This window comes from Scyliorhinus torazame, chromosome 11 (genome assembly GCF_047496885.1).
Source record: "Scyliorhinus torazame isolate Kashiwa2021f chromosome 11, sScyTor2.1, whole genome shotgun sequence".
Lineage (NCBI taxonomy): Eukaryota > Metazoa > Chordata > Chondrichthyes > Carcharhiniformes > Scyliorhinidae > Scyliorhinus > Scyliorhinus torazame.
This window is the reverse complement of record NC_092717.1, coordinates 247,643,437-247,661,866: the sequence shown is the minus strand read 5'-3', so window position 1 is coordinate 247,661,866 and position 18,430 is coordinate 247,643,437. Positions and strand designations below refer to the sequence as shown.

Below are 18,430 nucleotides of genomic sequence, written 5' to 3'. Positions count from 1 at the left end.
GCTCGCTCTCCCTCGGTCCCCCTCTCTAGCTCGCTCTCCCTCGGTCCCCCTCTCTAGCTCGCTCTCCTCGGTCCCCCTCTCTAGCTCGCTCTCCCGTCGGTCCCCCTCTCTAGCTCGCTCTCCCTCGGTCCCCCCTCTCTAGCTCGCTCTCCTCGTCCCCCTCTCTAGCTCGCTCTCCCCTCGCGTCCCCCTCTCTAGCTCGCTCTCCCTCGTCCCCCTCTCTAGCTCGCTCTCCCTCGGTCCCCCTCTCTAGCTCGCTCTCCCTCGGTCCCCCTCTCTAGCTCGCTCTCCCTCGGTCCCCCTCTCTAGCTCGCTCTCCCTCGGTCCCCCCTCTCTAGCTCGCTCTCCCTCGGTCCCCTCTCTAGCTCGCTCTCCCTCGGTCCCCCTCTCTAGCTCGCTCTCCCTCGGTCCCCCTCTCTAGCTCGCTCTCCCTCGGTCCCCCTCTCTAGCTCGCTTCTCCCTCGGTCCCCCTCTCTAGCTCGCTCTCCCTCGTCCCCCTCTCTAGCTCGCTCTCCCTCGGTCCCCCTCTCTAGCTCGCTCTCCCTCGGTCCCCCTCTCTAGCTCGCTCTCCTCGGTCCCCCCTCTCTAGCTCGCTCTCCCTCGGTCCCCCTCTCTAGCTCGCTCTCCCTCGGTCCCCCTCTCTAGCTCGCTCTCCCTCGGTCCCCCTCTCTAGCTCGCTCTCCCTCGGTCCCCCTCTCTAGCTCGCTCTCCCTCGGTCCCCCTCTCTAGCTCGCTCATCCCTCGGTCCCCCTCTCTAGCTCGCTCTCCCTCGGTCCCCCTCTCTAGCTCGCTCTCCCTCGGTCCCCCTCTCTAGCTCGCTCTCCCTCGGTCCCCCTCTCTAGCTCGCTCTCCCTCGGTCCCCCTCTCTAGCTCGCTCTCCCTCGGGTCCCCCTCTCTAGCTCGCTCTCCCTCGGTCCCCCTCTCTAGCTCGCTCTCCTCGGTCCCCCTCTCTAGCTCGCTCTCCCTCGGTCCCCCTCTCTAGCTCGCTCTCCCTCGGTCCCCCTCTCTAGCTCGCTCTCCCTCGGTCCCCCTCTCTAGCTCGCTCTCCCTCGGTCCCCCTCTCTAGCTCGCTCTCCCTCGGTCCCCCTCTCTAGCTCGCTCTCCTCGGTCCCCCTCTCTAGCTCGCTCTCCTCGGTCCCCTCTCTAGCTCGCTCTCCCTCGGTCCCCCTCTCTAGCTCGCTCTCCCTCGGTCCCCCTCTCTAGCTCGCTCTCCCTCGGTCCCCCTCTCTAGCTCGCTCTCCCTCGGTCCCCCTCTCTAGCTCGCTCTCCCTCGGTCCCCCTCTCTAGCTCGCTCTCCCTCGGTCCCCCTCTCTAGCTCGCTCTCCTCGGTCCCCCTCTCTAGCTCGCTCTCCCTCGGTCCCCCTCTCTAGCTCGCTCTCCCTCGGTCCCCCTCTCTAGCTCGCTCTCCCTCGGTCCCCCTCTCTAGCTCGCTCTCCCTCGGTCCCCCTCTCTAGCTCGCTCTCCCTCGGTCCCCCTCTCTAGCTCGCTCTCCCTCGGTCCCCCTCTCTAGCTCGCTCTCCCTCGGTCCCCCTCTCTAGCTCGCTCTCCTCGGTCCCCCCTCTAGCTCGCTCTCCCTCGGTCCCCCCTCTCTAGCTCGCTCTCCCTCGGTCCCCCTCTCTAGCTCGCTCTCCCTCGGTCCCCCTCTCTAGCTCGCTCTCCCTCGGTCCCCCTCTCTAGCTCGCTCTCCCTCGGTCCCCCCTCTCTAGCTCGCTCTCCTCGGTCCCCCCTCTCTAGCTCGCTCTCCCTCGGTCCCCCCTCTCTAGCTCGCTCTCCCTCGGTCCCCCTCTCTAGCTCGCTCTCCCTCGGTCCCCCCTCTCTAGCTCGCTCTCCGCTCGGTCCCCCCTCTCTAGCTCGCTCTCCCTCGGTCCCCCTCTCTAGCTCGCTCTCCCTCGGTCCCCTCTCTAGCTCGCTCTCCCGCGGTCCCCCTCTCTAGCTCGCTCTCCCTCGGTCCCCTCTCAGCTCCTCTCCCGGTCCCCCTCTCTAGCTCGCTCTCCTCGGTCCCCCTCTCTAGCTCGCTCTCCCTCGGGTCCCCCCTCTCTAGCTCGCTCTCCCTCGGTCCCCCTCTCTAGCTCGCTCTCCCTCGGTCCCCCTCTCTAGCTCGCTCTCCCTCGGTCCCCCTCTCTAGCTCGCTCTCCTCGGTCCCCCTCTCTAGCTCGCTCTCCCTCGGTCCCCCCTCTCTAGCTCGCTCTCCCCGGGTCCCCCCTCTCTAGCTCGCTCTCCCTCGGTCCCCCTCTCTGTCTCGCTCTCCCTCGGTCCCCCTCTCTGTCTCGCCCGGTCCCCCTCTCTGTCTCGCCGGGTCCCCCTCTCTGTCTCGCCCGGTCCCCCTCTCTGTCTCGCCCGGTCCCCCCCTCTGTCTCGCCGGGTCCCCCCCTCTGTCTCGCCGGGTCCCCCCCTCTGTCTCGCCGGGTCCCCCCCTCTCTGTCTCGCCGGGTCCCCCCTCTGTCTCGCCGGGTCCCCCCCCTCTGTCTCGCCGGGTCCCCCCTCTGTCTCGCCGGGTCCCCCCCTCTGTCTCGCCGGGTCCCCCCCTCTGTCTCGCCGGGTCCCCCCCTCTGTCTCGCCGGTCCCCCCCTCTGTCTCGCCGGGTCCCCCCCCTCTGTCTCGCCGGGTCCCCCCCTCTGTCTCGCCGGGTCCCCCCCTCTGTCTCGCCGGGTCCCCCCCTCTGTCTCGCCGGGTCCCCCCTCTGTCTCGCCGGTCCCCCCCTCTGTCTCGCCGGGTCCCCCCCTCTGTCTCGCCGGGTCCCCCCCTCTGTCTCGCCGGGTCCCCCCCTCTGTCTCGCGGGTCCCCCTCTGTCTCGCCGGGTCCCCCCCTCTGTCTCGCCGGGTCCCCCCCTCTGTCTCGCCGGGTCCCCCCCTCTGTCTCGCCGGGTCCCCCCCTCTGTCTCGCCGGGTCCCCCCCCTCTGTCTCGCCGGTCCCCCCCCTCTGTCTCGCCGGTCCCCCCCTCTGTCTCGCCGGTCCCCCCCTCTGTCTCGCCGGGTCCCCCCCTCTCTGTCTCGCCGGGTCCCCCCCTCTGTCTCGCCGGGTCCCCCCCTCTGTCTCGCCGGGTCCCCCCCCTCTGTCTCGCCGGGTCCCCCCCTCTGTCTCGCCGGGTCCCCCCCCTCTGTCTCGCCGGGTCCCCCCCTCTGTCTCGCCGGGTCCCCCCCTCTGTCTCGCCGGGTCCCCCCCTCTGTCTCGCCGGGTCCCCCCCTCTGTCTCGCCGGGTCCCCCCCCTCTGTCTCGCCGGGTCCCCCCCTCTGTCTCGCCGGGTCCCCCCCCTCTGTCTCGCCGGGTCCCCCCCTCTGTCTCGCCGGGTCCCCCCCCTCTGTCTCGCCGGGTCCCCCCCTCTGTCCTCGCCGGGTCCCCCCCTCTGTCTCGCCGGTCCCCCCCTCTGTCTCGCCGGGTCCCCCCCTCTGTCTCGCCGGGTCCCCCCCTCTGTCTCGCCGGGTCCCCCCCTCTGTCTCGCCGGGTCCCCCCCTCTGTCTCGCCGGGTCCCCCCCTCTGTCTCGCCGGGTCCCCCCCCTCTGTCTCGCCGGGTCCCCCCCCTCTGTCTCGCCGGGTCCCCCCCTCTGTCTCGCCGGTCCCCCCCTCTGTCGCTCGCCGGGTCCCCCCCCTCTGTCTCGCCCTCGGCCTCCCGTCCCCCCCCTCTGTCTCGCCCTCGCTCCGTCCCCCCCCTCTAGCTCGCCCTCGCTCCGTCCCCCCCCTCTAGCTCGCCCTCGCTCCGTCCCCCCCCTCTAGCTCGCCCTCGCTCCGTCCCCCCCCTCTAGCTCGCCCTCGCTCCGTCCCCCCCCTCTAGCTCGCCCTCGCTCCGTCCCCCCCCTCTAGCTCGCCTCGCTCCGTCCCCCCCCTCTAGCTCGCCCTCGCTCCGTCCCCCCCCTCTAGCTCGCCCTCGCTCCGTCCCCCCCCTCTAGCTCGCCTCGCTCCGTCCCCCCCCTCTAGCTCGCCCTCGCTCCGTCCCCCCCCTCTAGCTCGCCCTCGCTCCGTCCCCCCCCTCTAGCTCGCCCTCGCTCCGTCCCCCCCCTCTAGCTCGCCCTCGCTCCGTCCCCCCCCTCTAGCTCGCCCTCGCTCCGTCCCCCCCCTCTAGCTCGCCCTCGCTCCGTCCCCCCCCTCTAGCTCGCCCTCGCTCCGTCCCCCCCCCTCTAGCTCGCCCTCGCTCCGTCCCCCCCCTCTAGCTCGCCCTCGCTCCGTCCCCCCCCTCTAGCTCGCCCTCGCTCCGTCCCCCCCCTCTAGCTCGCCCTCGCTCCGTCCCCCCCCTCTAGCTCGCCCTCGCTCCGTCCCCCCCCTCTAGCTCGCCCTCGCTCCGTCCCCCCCTCTAGCTCGCCCTCGCTCCGTCCCCCCCCTCTAGCTCGCCCTCGCTCCGTCCCCCCCCTCTAGCTCGCCCTCGCTCCGTCCCCCCCCCTCTAGCTCGCCCTCGCTCCGTCCCCCCCTCTAGCTCGCCCTCGCTCCGTCCCCCCCCTCTAGCTCGCCCTCGCTCCGTCCCCCCCCTCTAGCTCGCCCTCGCTCCGTCCCCCCCCTCTAGCTCGCCCTCGCTCCGTCCCCCCCTCTAGCTCGCCCTCGCTCCGTCCCCCCCCTCTAGCTCGCCCTCGCTCCGTCCCCCCCCCTCTAGCTCGCCCTCGCTCCGTCCCCCCCCTCTAGCTCGCCCTCGCTCCGTCCCCCCCCTCTAGCTCGCCCTCGCTCCGTCCCCCCCCTCTAGCTCGCCCTCGCTCCGTCCCCCCCCTCTAGCTTCGCCCTCGCTCCGTCCCCCCCCTCTAGCTCGCCCTCGCTCCGTCCCCCCCCTCTAGCTCGCCCTCGCTCCGTCCCCCCCCTCTAGCTCGCCCTCGCTCCGTCCCCCCCCTCTAGCTCGCCCTCGCTCCGTCCCCCCCCTCTAGCTCGCCCTCGCTCCGTCCCCCCCTCTAGCTCGCCCTCGCTCCGTCCCCCCCCTCTAGCTCGCCCTCGCTCCGTCCCCCCCCTCTAGCTCGCCCTCGCTCCGTCCCCCCCCTCTAGCTCGCCCTCGCTCCGTCCCCCCCCTCTAGCTCGCCCTCGCTCCGTCCCCCCCCCTCTAGCTCGCCCTCGCTCCGTCCCCCCCCTCTAGCTCGCCCTCGCTCCGTCCCCCCCCTCTAGCTCGCCCTCGCTCCGTCCCCCCCCTCTAGCTCGCCCTCGCTCCGTCCCCCCCCCCCTCTAGCTCGCCCCTTCGCTCCGTCCCCCCCCTCTAGCTCGCCCTCGCTCCGTCCCCCCCCTCTAGCTCGCCCTCGCTCCGTCCCCCCCCTCTAGCTCGCCCTCGCTCCGTCCCCCCCTCTAGCTCGCCCTCGCTCCGTCCCCCCCCTCTAGCTCGCCCTCGCTCCGTCCCCCCCCTCTAGCTCGCCCTCGCTCCGTCCCCCCCCTCTAGCCCCCCTCTAGCTCGCCCTCGCTCCGTCCCCCCCCTCTAGCTCGCCCTCGCTCCGTCCCCCCCCTCTAGCTCGCCCTCGCTCCGTCCCCCCCCTCTAGCTCGCCCTCGCTCCGTCCCCCCCCTCTAGCTCGCCCTCGCTCCGTCCCCCCCCTCTAGCTCGCCCTCGCTCCGTCCCCCCCCTCTAGCTCGCCCTCGCTCCGTCCCCCCCCTCTAGCTCGCCCTCGCTCCGTCCCCCCCCTCTAGCTCGCCCTCGCTCCGTCCCCCCCCTCTAGCTCGCCCTCGCTCCGTCCCCCCCCTCTAGCTCGCCCTCGCTCCGTCCCCCCCCTCTAGCTCGCCCTCGCTCCGTCCCCCCCCTCTAGCTCGCCCTCGCTCCGTCCCCCCCCTCTAGCTCGCCCTCGCTCCGTCCCCCCCCTCTAGCTCGCCCTCGCTCCGTCCCCCCCCTCTAGCTCGCCCTCGCTCCGTCCCCCCCCTCTAGCTCGCCCTCGCTCCGTCCCCCCCCTCTAGCTCGCCCTCGCTCCGTCCCCCCCCTCTAGCTCGCCCTCGCTCCGTCCCCCCCCTCTAGCTCGCCCTCGCTCCGTCCCCCCCCTCTAGCTCGCCCTCGCTCCGTCCCCCCCCTCTAGCTCGCCCTCGCTCCGTCCCCCCCCTCTAGCTCGCCCTCGCTCCGTCCCCCCCCTCTAGCTCGCCCTCGCTCCGTCCCCCCCCTCTAGCTCGCCCTCGCTCCGTCCCCCCCCTCTAGCTCGCCCTCGCTCCGTCCCCCCCCCTCTAGCTCGCCCTCGCTCCGTCCCCCCCCTCTAGCTCGCCCTCGCTCCGTCCCCCCCCTCTAGCTCGCCCTCGCTCCGTCCCCCCCCTCTAGCTCGCCCTCGCTCCGTCCCCCCCCTCTAGCTCGCCCTCGCTCCGTCCCCCCCCTCTAGCTCGCCCTCGCTCCGTCCCCCCCCTCTAGCTCGCCCTCGCTCCGTCCCCCCCCTCTAGCTCGCCCTCGCTCCGTCCCCCCCCTCTAGCTCGCCCTCGCTCCGTCCCCCCCCTCTAGCTCGCCCTCGCTCCGTCCCCCCCCTCTAGCTCGCCCTCGCTCCGTCCCCCCCCTCTAGCTCGCCCTCGCTCCGTCCCCCCCCTCTAGCTCGCCCTCGCTCCGTCCCCCCCCTCTAGCTCGCCCTCGCTCCGTCCCCCCCCTCTAGCTCGCCCTCGCTCCGTCCCCCCCCTCTAGCTCGCCCTCGCTCCGTCCCCCCCCTCTAGCTCGCCCTCGCTCCGTCCCCCCCCTCTAGCTCGCCCTCGCTCCGTCCCCCCCCTCTAGCTCGCCCTCGCTCCGTCCCCCCCCTCTAGCTCGCCCTCGCTCCGTCCCCCCCCTCTAGCTCGCCCTCGCTCCGTCCCCCCCCTCTAGCTCGCCCTCGCTCCGTCCCCCCCCTCTAGCTCGCCCTCGCTCCGTCCCCCCCCTCTAGCTCGCCCTCGCTCCGTCCCCCCCCTCTAGCTCGCCCTCGCTCCGTCCCCCCCCTCTAGCTCGCCCTCGCTCCGTCCCCCCCCTCTAGCTCGCCCTCGCTCCGTCCCCCCCCTCTAGCTCGCCCTCGCTCCGTCCCCCCCCTCTAGCTCGCCCTCGCTCCGTCCCCCCCCTCTAGCTCGCCCTCGCTCCGTCCCCCCCCTCTAGCTCGCCCTCGCTCCGTCCCCCCCCTCTAGCTCGCCCTCGCTCCGTCCCCCCCCTCTAGCTCGCCCTCGCTCCGTCCCCCCCCTCTAGCTCGCCCTCGCTCCGTCCCCCCCCTCTAGCTCGCCCTCGCTCCGTCCCCCCCCTCTAGCTCGCCCTCGCTCCGTCCCCCCCCTCTAGCTCGCCCTCGCTCCGTCCCCCCCTCTAGCTCGCCCTCGCTCCGTCCCCCCCCTCTAGCTCGCCCTCGCTCCGTCCCCCCCTCTAGCTCGCCCTCGCTCCGTCCCCCTCTCTTATCACGCCCTCGCTCCGTCCCCCTCTCTTATCACGCCCTCGCTCAGTCCCCTCCCCCTCTGTCTCACTCGGTGCCCTCTTCTCTATCCCTCCTGCTCCGCCGCTTCCCCTGCCACCTCTGTCCCTTCTGCGCTCCTCTTCACTTGCTTTTGCGCACACTCTAAATGGAACAGCCCCAGGGTGCTTGCATTTCTCCTCAGATCAGCAAAGTTCCTTTCACAACATCAATGTGACTCTCGGGGAATTGCTAAATCTAGCAGATTGCAAATGCAGAAAATCAAGAGTCCGGAAAAGAGCAGCTGACTTATCGAGCTTCCTCCACATCTCATGATGCCTGACACTTCATAGTGTCTCCACTCTCCCAGTAATAGCTGTATCATCTCGTGGGAGTAAAAACAATCTATTTGTGTTGTCAAAGATGTTCCTTTTATGTTTGATGTTAGTCATCTTGTGCTATTTATAACAGTGGGTTGGTGCATCGAAACCAGTACGTTTAACCCTAGGCTGTGGATCAGAATGAATGCAGAGATGTAGGAGGCAGGGTTTTTACACGAGTATTATTGTCATTAAGTGGTTGTTGATGGAGACACGGTTCCTTAAATGCTTTGAATTTGTTTCCAGTGTCCTTGGGGATCGCCACTTTCCACAGTAACTCCCTGCTCTCTTTCTGATGTAATGAGTGAAGAGCTTGCTAAAGAACTGCAGCAACAGGACGAGAATGCAGCATTCCCTCATGTCATTGGGTATGTGACAAGCTCTTACTGAAATGTTAATGTGGGGCCTGCAAACGATGAGTTTAATTTTGTTCATTGTGTTGTGGGCGAGGTGCTTTTAGAACCCCAAAATGTATCATGGAGTTCAACCAACCTCCCCATTAATGTATTTGTTGCTTTTCCTAGCACACGGCTTGTTCCCTAGGTGTGGGATTACAATTATGGACATGTGGATTTTTAAACACAAAACAATGTTTATTCCATGAACTCAACTTAACATCTTAAATAAGCATTGGATCTTTTAACACCCCTTACTTCAAAGATAACTCCAAAAATATTACAACAGTAAATAATTCCTCAAAATGTTCCTTCAAACTTCCAAGAGACTTAACACCTTTAAACAGAATCACATCAGGTTAAAGGCTTTTCTATTATGAGTTTAAATCACCCAAATGATCCAGAGATAGTCTTTCATGGCAGAGATCACAGCAAATCCAGCTCACTGCAAAACACAGAGACTCCCCAAGCTCTTTTCCTCCGAACTGCAACTAAAAACTGCAAAATGGCTGATCTAAAGCCCAGCTCCACCCACACTCTGACATCACTGCATTTTCTTAAAGGTACATTGCGTAAACATCCATTTCTTAAAGGCACTCATATGACACCTCCCCCCCGCCCCCCCAAGAAAAAATAAATAAACCATCAACTGCAAGATGGTTTCATTTTTTACTTTTCCACCATCCACTAAGAAATGCACATAATAAATAAACATTTTCATTTAAAGAAAACAACGCACTCAAACGGGTATAATAATATAGTCCATTTTTCTTTGCTCTTCTTCCTCCAACCGAAATCCTTCTCGATTGACAGTCTCTTTGAACAAGAAAGTCTCTGCACGATTCATCCATTCCTCTACTCCTCGGCATTTCTCTTCTGAATCAGATAATTTAGTTCAATCTGACCACAGAGTCCCTTGCAATTCTCCAATTGGTGATCACAGCTCCCAGGCAGCCTTTTGAAACTCCGCTGTCCATTGGAATTTGAGGTTTCTTCAGCAAGTACATCAATGGAGTAATCACACTACAAATCATTTGCACAAAGGTTCGATCAAATTCATTCATACTAAGAGATCGCATTATTTCCCTTCGTCTTGAGGGTATCGGAAACTCCGCAAGGAAAGTGATTCGGGCTTCTCCAAATTCACTTTCGGCTAGGTTCATCACCAAACCCGCCTCCTGAAGTTGATCGAAGAACTCCATACGATGTTTTAAATGTTCTTTCCATGTCTGGAAGGTGGAAATAAAAGCAGATTGTCCCACTTTCTCAATGCAATCCTCCAAACGTGGGATAGGATAAGAGTCCATTCTTGTAACTGCATTCACCTTTCGATAGTCCACACACAACCGTTGGGTACCGTCTGGTTTAGGTACCATCACTATGGGTGAGCTCCATTGGTTGCAACCTACTTCAATTATGCCATTTGTAAGCATACTCTCAATCTCTTTGTTAACCTGTGCCAATTTTAAAGGATTAAGTCTATATGGATGTTGTTTGATAGGAACAGCATTTCCCACATCTACATCATGTATAGTCATTTTAGTACTTCCCAATTTATCTCTACAAACATGCCCATGTGATATCAATAACTCTTTCAGGTCAGTTTGTTTTTCCTCTGGAAGGTAACTTAACAATTCATCCCAATTTTTAAGAACATCCACATTTTCCAATTTAATTTGAGGTATGTCAAATTCACAGACATCAGGATTTGGTTTGTCACTTTGAGTTAGAATCATTAAAGCCTCCTTTTTCTCTCCTTCCCTTTCAAAGTACCTTTTAAGCATATTCACATGACACACTCGGTGAGTCTTCCTTCTATCTGGTGTTTTTAATCACATAATTCACCTCACTTAATTTCCTTTCAATCTGATACGGTCCACAAAACCTAGCTTTTAAAGGCTCCCCTACCACTGGTAACAACTCTAAAACTTTATCCCCACTGGCAAAACTACAAACTTTGGATTTCTTGTCCGCTACCCGTTTCATCACATTTTGTGCTACTTTCAAATGTTGTCTAGCCAATTCACCTCTATTTAATCGTTCCCTAAAATTTGGCACGCAATCCAATAGTGTAATTTCCGATTTCTCGCCCACCAATTTTCCCTTAATCAATTTAAGTGGTCCTCTTACCTCATGACCAAAAATGAGTTCAAAAGGACTAGATTTGGTAGACTCATTAGGTGCATCGCTAATTGCAAACAATACGAATGGAATTCCTTTATCCCAATCCTCTGGATGATCTTGACAATACGCCCTCAACATTGTCTTTATGGTCTAATGCCACCTTTCTAACGCTCCCTGCGATTCTGGATGGTACGCAGTTGATTTAAATTGTTTTATTCCTAAGCTATCCATAACTTTGAAGTAAAACTTGATCCTTGATCCGATTGAATTTCTGTGGGTAGTCCATATCTAGTACAGAATGCATGTAACTCCTCCACAATCCTTTTAGCTGTAATATTAGGTACTGGAATGGCCTCTAGAAACTTAGTAGACACATCCATTATAGTCAAAAGATATTGATTCCCACTTTTTGTTTTAGGAAGCGGTCCTACACAATCAATTATGACTCTCGTAAAAGGTTCCTCAAATGCTGGAATGGGTAGTAAGGGCGCTGGTTTTATCACTGCTTGAGGTTTCCCTATCAGTTGACATGTGTGACATGATTGACAAAATTTAACTATATCTTTATGTAGTCCAGGCCAATAAAAATATTTCTGGATTTTAGCTTGAGTTTTCCTTATTCCCAAATGACCTCCCACTGGTACCTCATGTGCAACTCGCAACACCTCCTTTCTATACCCTACCGGCAATACTACTTGATGAACTTCTGCCCACTTTTCATCTGCCTGCATATGTACAGGTCTCCATTTTCTCATCAAGACATCATTTTTACGGTAATAACACTCTGGTATACTCTCAGATTCCTCTTCCGTATATGCTTTCTGATATATCCGTTTTATTTCTACATCTTTCTGTTGTAACTCCGCCAATTTTCCTGAACTAAAAATATCCACCTCATCCTCCACCTGTTCTTGTTCTTTTTCAACCATCTGATCAAAAATTGTTTCTGATAATTGGACTTCAACTTCATCTTCACTCTTTGATTTCTCTTCTTGTCTTAACCTGTGACTTTGCGACCTTGTTACTACACAATCCGGAAAAATCCCAGGATATTCGTCCTTCAACCCTTCAGTTGTTTGATTTTCCACTGGCTTATCAACCACAGTAGGCATCACTCCCACCTGCGATCCAGCTATTTCATCACCCAAGATAAACTGTATTCCTGGACAAGATAGTTTATCTATTACTCCTACTACCACTTCACCACTCTTCACTGGACTTTCCAACCTTACCTTATATAATGGCTACTCCTCTCACCCTGAATTCCACATATCACCACCTTTTCTGGCAACATTCTTCCCAAATTACATAATTCCTCATCTCTTACCATTAACGATTGACGAGCCCCTGCATCTCTTAAAATTGTGATTTCTTTACCTGCTCCTCCTGATACACATGAGTAAACTTTACCCACACAAGTAAATTCTTTAAATACATCTGGCACCTTCTTAACAATTATTTCTTGAACAGGCTGTACAATCGTTTGCACCTCCTTCGCTTCCCTTGGGCTTTCCTTTACCACTCTAACAAACCCCACTGTCTTATCCTGTTTTACCACATTAGCCTTCCCTGTGCTTTTCTTCAACCACCAACACTGACTTTACATGGCCTAGTTTATTACAGTGAAAACATCTGAAACTTTTCTTTTCTTTTCCACCCTCCTGGATTTCTTTTTTAATCTGAGGTACACTCTCTTTATTGTCTCCCACCAGATCACCTTTACCTTTACCACTTGAGTGTTTCTCATGTCCCCAGTTTCTATCCCTCACCGTCTGAAACTGATGTCGGAAACCAATCTTTGATTTATGAACTAATTCATAATCATCTGCCATTTCCGCTGCTAATCTCGCAGTTTTAACCCTCTGTTCTTCCACATGAGTTCTCACTGCATCAGGAATTGAATTTTTAAACTCCTCCAAAAGTATAATTTCTCTGGGAGCTTCATGCGTTTGGTCTATTTTCTTTTTTTTAAAATATATTTATTCAAGTTTTTCAACAAATTTTCAACAAACCCCCCCCCAACAAAAAGCAAGCAACAAGAACACAACAAATAGAAATTATACATTGGATTTCCCCAGAACCCTCCATATAACAGTAAAAAGCCCCCTCTCCCTCCATTACCCACTTACGGATCATCGCCACATTGGCTGCCCAATAATAGCCGCACAGATTCGGCAGCGCCAGCCTCCCCCCATGTCCCTGCTACGCTCCAGAAACACCCTCTTCACCCTCGGGGGTCTTATTCGCCCACACAAATCCCATGATGCTCCTGCTTACCCATTTGAAAAAGGCCTTGGGGATCAAAATGGGAAGGCACTGGAACACAGAGAAACCTCGGAAGGACCGTCACTTTTACCGACTGCACCCTACTCGCCAGTGAGAGTGGCATCATATCCCATCTTTTAAAATCCTCCTCCATCTGCTCCACCAACCGTGTCAAATTAAGCTTGTGCAGGGCCCCCCAACTCCTAGCTACTTGTATCCCCAGGTACCTTTCTGCCCTCTTCAGCGGTAACTCGTCTATCCCCCTTCCCTGGTCTCCTGAGTGCACCACAAAGAGCTCACTCTTCCCTACGTTGAGTTTATACCCCGAAAAGTCCCCAAACTCCCGAAGGATCCGCATGACCTCCGCCATCCCCTCCACTGGATCCGCAACATACAACAACAGGTCATTGGCATACAACGACACCCGGTGTTCCTCTCCCCCCTGGACCAGTCCCCTCCATTTCCTGGACTCCCTCAGTGCCATGGCCAGTGGCTCAATTGCCAGTGCAAACAACAAGGGGGATAAGGGGCACCCCTGTCTCGTCCCCCGGTACAGCCGAAAGTACTCCGACCTCTGCCGGTTCGTAGCCACACTTGCCACCAGGGCTCTATATAGCAGTCTGACCCAACTGATGAACCCCTCCCTGAACCCAAACCTCTGCAACACTTCCCAAAGATACTCCCACGCCACCCGATCAAAGGCCTTCTCCGTGTCCATAGCTGCCACTACCTCCGTTTCGCCCTCTGCCGAGGGCATCATAGTCACATTGAGGAGCCTCTGCATATTTGTATTTAGCTGCCTACCCTTCACGAATCCCGTCTGGTCCTCATGAATCACCCCCAGGACACAGTCCTCAATTCTCGTAGCTAACACCTTCGCCAACAACTTAGCGTCAACATTGAGGAGCGAGATCAGTCTATACGACCCACATTGCAATGGATCCTTATCCCGCTTCAAGATCAAAGAAATCAGCACCCTGGACATTGTCGGGATCAAGGTCCCCCCCTGCCTCGCCTTATTAAAAGTCCTCACTAGCAACAGGTCCACGTATTTCCTGTAGAATACAACCGGGAACCCATCCGGCCCCGGGGCCTTCCCCGCCTGCATGCTCCCCAATCCTTTAACAAGCTCCTCCAGCCCAATCGGCGCCCCGCAAACCAGCCACCTCCTCCTCCACCCTCTGGAACCTCAGCTGATCTAGCAATCAGCGCATCCCCTCCTCCCCGCTGGGGCTCAGACCTGTACAGATCCCCATAGAAGTCCCTAAATACCTTGTTTATTCTCACCGCACTCTGCACCGTATTCCCCCCTCTATCCTTAACACCACCAATCTCCCTCGCTGCCTCCCTCTTACGAAGCTGATGTGCCAGCATCCGACTAGCCTTCTCCCCATACTCGTACGTCGCCCCCTGCGCTTTCCTCCACTGTGCCTCTGCTTACCCCGTGGTCAACAGGTCGAATTCCGTCTGGAGGTTCCGTCGTTCCCTAAGTAGCCCCTCCTCGGGGGCCTCTGCATACCTCCTGTCTACCCTTAGAATCTCCCCCACCAACGTCTCCCTTCACTCTCTCTTCTCGCTGTGGGCCGTAATGGAGATTAGCTCTCCCCTGACCACCGCCTTCAGCGCCTCCCAGATTACCCCCACCTGCACCTCCCTGTTGTCGTTGGCCTCCAAATATCCTTCAATGTACCCGCCTGCGCACCCTCTCATCCGCCAACAGTCCAACATCGAAGCGCCACAGCGGGCGCTGGTCCCTACCTCCCAGATCCGGGATCTGACCCCGCATGCGTTTTATAAATCCGGCATCATCCCAATTCGGGGCATATACGTTCACCAGTACCACCCGCACCCCCTGCAACCTACCACTCACCATCACATATCGACCTCCATTATCCGCTACGATATTAAGTGCCTCGAACAACACCTGCTTCCCCGCCAGTATTGCAACCCCTCTGTTCTTCGCATCCAACCCTGAATGAAAGACCTGCCCTACCCATCCCTTTCTCAGCCTAATCTGATCTGCCACCTTCAAATGTGTCTCCTGAAGCATAACAACGTCTGCCTTCAGTCCCTTTAAGTGCACAAACACCCGGGCCCTCTTGACCGGCCCGTTCAGGCCCCTCACAGTCCAAGTTATCAGCCGGATCAGGGGGCGACTGGCCCCCCCCCCTCCTGCCGACTAGCCAACTCCTTTTCTAGGCCAGCCACGTGCCCGCGCCTCCCGCACCCTTCAGTCCCCCAGGCGGCGGACCCCCGCCTCGACCACCTCTCCTACTTCCAGCTCACCTTTGGCCAATGCAGTAGCAACACAGTTTCCCCCCCCCCCCCCTCCTCCCTGCTAGATCCACATCTAGCCAATTTGCTCCCCCCCATGACACTCCCGTAAGTCAGTTGACTCCTGCTGACTCCGGCCCCTCCCGCCATTCCATCGACCCCCCAGTGTGAGAATCCCCCCATCCCTTGGCAGTCAGTGTGCGCTCCTCTCCAGCACTGTTCCCCCCCCCCCCCCCCCCCCCCCCCCCGGCCCCCACCCCCATCCTTCCCTAGCGCGGGAAAAAGCCCGCGCTTTCCGTCTGAGCTGGCCCCGCCCCCTCTGGCGCAGCTCCTTTTTGCGGCGTCACCCCAACTCCCCATCCCCAGGCCTCCACCCCCCCTCTTCCTCCACGGGGCCCTGCCCCTCCAACACCACCGCCCTCACTCTCCCACAGCCCCGACATCAAATCCATTCACCCATCCCCACCCAGCACCAAAACAAAAAGAACATTCCCCAAACGCAGTAAACACAATAAACATCCCCCCACGACAAACCCTCAGTTTGAGTCCAACTTTTCAGCCTGGATAAAGTTCCATGCCTCATCAGGTGTTTTAAAATAGCGGTGCCGATCTTGGAACGTGACCCACAATCGCGCTGGCTGCAGCATCCCGTACTTCCACCCCCTTCCGATGGAGCACCACCTTAGCCCGGTTAAAACCAGCTCTCTTCTTAGTCACCTCCGCACTCCAGTCCTAGTAAATTCGGATCTCCGTGTTCTCCCATCTGCTGCTCCGTTCTTTTTTGGCCCATCTCAGGACACACTCTCTGTCCATAATGCGGTGGAACCTCACCACTACAGCCCTTGGCGGCTCGTTGGCTTTGGGTCTCCTTGCTAGGACCCGTTGAGCCCCATCCAGCTCCAGGGGCCTCCGGAAAGCTCACGCGCCCATCAGTGAATTGAGCATCGTGCTCGTATATGCCCGGCATCGGGCCCCTCCACTCCTTCAGGGAGACCAGAATCCAAAGATTCTTCCTACTCTACCTATTCTCCAGGTCCTCAAATTTTTCCTGCCACTTCTTGTGCAGCGCCTCGTGCACCTCCACCTTCACCACCAGGCCCAAGATCTCATCCTCGTTCTCCGAGGCTTTTTGCCGCACCTCCTGGATTGCCGCCCCTTGTGCCTTCTGGGTCTCCACAAGCTTCTCAATCGCCGCCTTCATTGGCGCCAGCATTTCTGTCTTCAGCTCCGCAAAGCAGCGTTTCAGGAATTCCCACGCTGCTTGGTCTCCACCCGCCGCCATCTTGCTTTACCACCCTCGCACATTCCGCTGCACCAGCATCACTTTTTTAACCGCTCCACTCCTGGTCCAATCCATATAATGTCGGGGGAACCTTGCTGTCACCTTCCCACACTGGAAGCTGTCGAACAATTGCCGTTGGGGCCCCTCTGAAGAGCCCAAAAGTCCGTTCCCGGCGGGAGCTGCCGAACGTGCGACCTACCTAGGCATAGCCACAACCGGAAGTGTCGTTTGGTCTATTTTCAAAGCCCTTATCCACCTATCAAAATTACTCTGTTTGAGCCTTTCAAACTCCATGTATGTTTGACCAAATTTGTTCCTTAAATTTCTAAACCTTTGTCTGTAAGCTTCAGGCACTAGCTCATATGCACTTAAGATGGGTTTTTTCACCTCCTCATACGTTCCAGATACCTCCTCCGGTCGTGATGCAAACACTTCACTAGCCCTACCTACCAGCTTTGTTTGAATCAGTAATACCCACATGTCCTGTGGCCATTGCATTTGTTTAGCTACCTTCTCAAATGAAATGAAAAAGGCTTCTACCTCCTTCTTGTCAAACCTTGGCAATGCTTGGACATATTTAAATAGATCCCCACCACGTCTTCGACTATGACGCTCTGTCTCACTATCCTCATCCATCTCCTCCAACTGTACGTGTCCCTTTGCGTCTGCCAATTTTAACTGACTTTCATGTTTCAGAGCCATTTTCTGAAGTTCAAACTCTTTCTTTTTCCCTTTCCTCTCTATCTCTTTCTTTGTTCTTTCTTCTCCTTTTCTTTTTCCTCTCTATCTCTTTCTTTTTCCACTCTCTCTCGTATTCAAGCCGCTTTAATTCTTTCTCATGTTCCATTTGTTTAATTTGCAACTGAATTTTTGCCATTTCCCATGAGTCAAACTCTATCTCAGGCAACTTTAAATGCTTAACCACCGCCATAATTACCTCATCTTTTCGCATTTTGTCAGGTAATGTTAACTGCAATGTTTTTGCCAGACCCAACAGTCTGCTTTTCGTCTCTGTCCGTAAAGTACTACGTGTGACAGTCTCCACCCCCAAAAACTTCTGAGCCTCTGAAAGAGCCATTGTCCACAACACACTCCCCGCTTAAACTAAAATACCACACCGGAAAAGCAACAATCCTTCACTGTCTTTAAGATCACAAAAGCCAATCCAATAGATAGACTTTTATCCCGGACGAGCCCCCAATTGTTATGGGCGAGGCATTTTCAGAACCCCAAAATGTATCATGGAGTTCAACCAACCTCCCCCTTTAATCTATTTATTGCTTTTCCTAGCACACGGCTTGTTCCCTAGGTGTGGGATTACAATTATGGACACGTGGGTTTTTAAACACCAAACACTGTTTATTCCATGAACTCAACTTAACATCTTAAATAAACATTGGATCTCTTAACAACCCTTCAAAGATAACTCCGAAAATATTACAACAGTAAATAATTCCTCAAAATATTCCTTCAAACTTCCAAGAGACTTAACACCTTTAAACAGAATCACATCAGGTTAAAGGCTTTTCTATTATGAGTTTAAATCACCCAAATGATCCAGAGATAGTCTTTCATGGCAGAGATCACAGCAAATCCAGCTCACTGCAAAACACAGACACTCCCCAAGCTCTCTTCCTCCAAACTGCAACTAAAAACTGCAAAATGGCTGATCTAAAGCCCAGCTCCACCCACACTCTGACATCCCTGCATTTTCTTAAAGGTACATTGCGTAAACATCCATTCCTTAAAGGCACTCTCACATGACAACGGCAGCAATTCCTTCCTCAGCGCTGAATAAACCACAAACTACATCCTGCATGACTAAATGTGAGAAATGTCTAACAGGATTTACCACATCACCCTTCTCTAATATTCCATCCCATATTCTCTTTCTTAGAAAGTAAGGACTAGGAGCAGGAGTGGGCCATCTGGCCTCTCGAGTCTACTGCGTCATTCAATAAGATCATGCCTGATCTTTTTGTGGACTCGGCTCCTTTCCGCTAGAACTCTGGTACCAGATTGGTTCGGATGGAGACTGTCCCAACGGTACAGATCAATCCTGTTCCAATACTGAAGCCAATGCCCCATGAAATGGAACCACTCTTTCCCTCACCACTCCTTTAGCCACGTTTTTACTTCTCTAATTTTCTCCTCCCTATGCCAGTTCACACATTGCTCAGGTAGTCATCCAGAGATTCTAACCCTTGAGAACCAGTTCTTTAATTTAGTTCCCCGTGCCTGATAATTCCCCAACAAGTCCTCTTTCCTGTGTTGTTTGTCCCAACATGGTTCACAACAACGGGATCCTCCCCCTCCCACTCCAATATCCTTTCACGCAGGTCAGAGATGTCCCTCACCTTAGCACTGAGCAGCAACATACCATACAGGATTCTTGATGCTGCTTACAAAGGATTCTGTCAATCTCCCTAATGAGAATCACCTACAATTACCACTTG

At 57.2% G+C, this 18,430-nt stretch overlaps 1 protein-coding gene across 1 annotated transcript in view; it reads left to right on the top strand.

Annotated features, from left to right (window-relative positions):
• Positions 1-18,430, top strand: part of riok3 (RIO kinase 3 (yeast)) — a 76,397-nt gene that overhangs the window by 17,848 nt on the left and 40,119 nt on the right. The window contains exon 2 of the mRNA XM_072468542.1: positions 7,881-8,002. Within this exon, the coding sequence (XP_072324643.1) occupies positions 7,881-8,002 (122 nt within the window). The remainder of the gene's footprint in view (positions 1-7,880; positions 8,003-18,430) is intronic.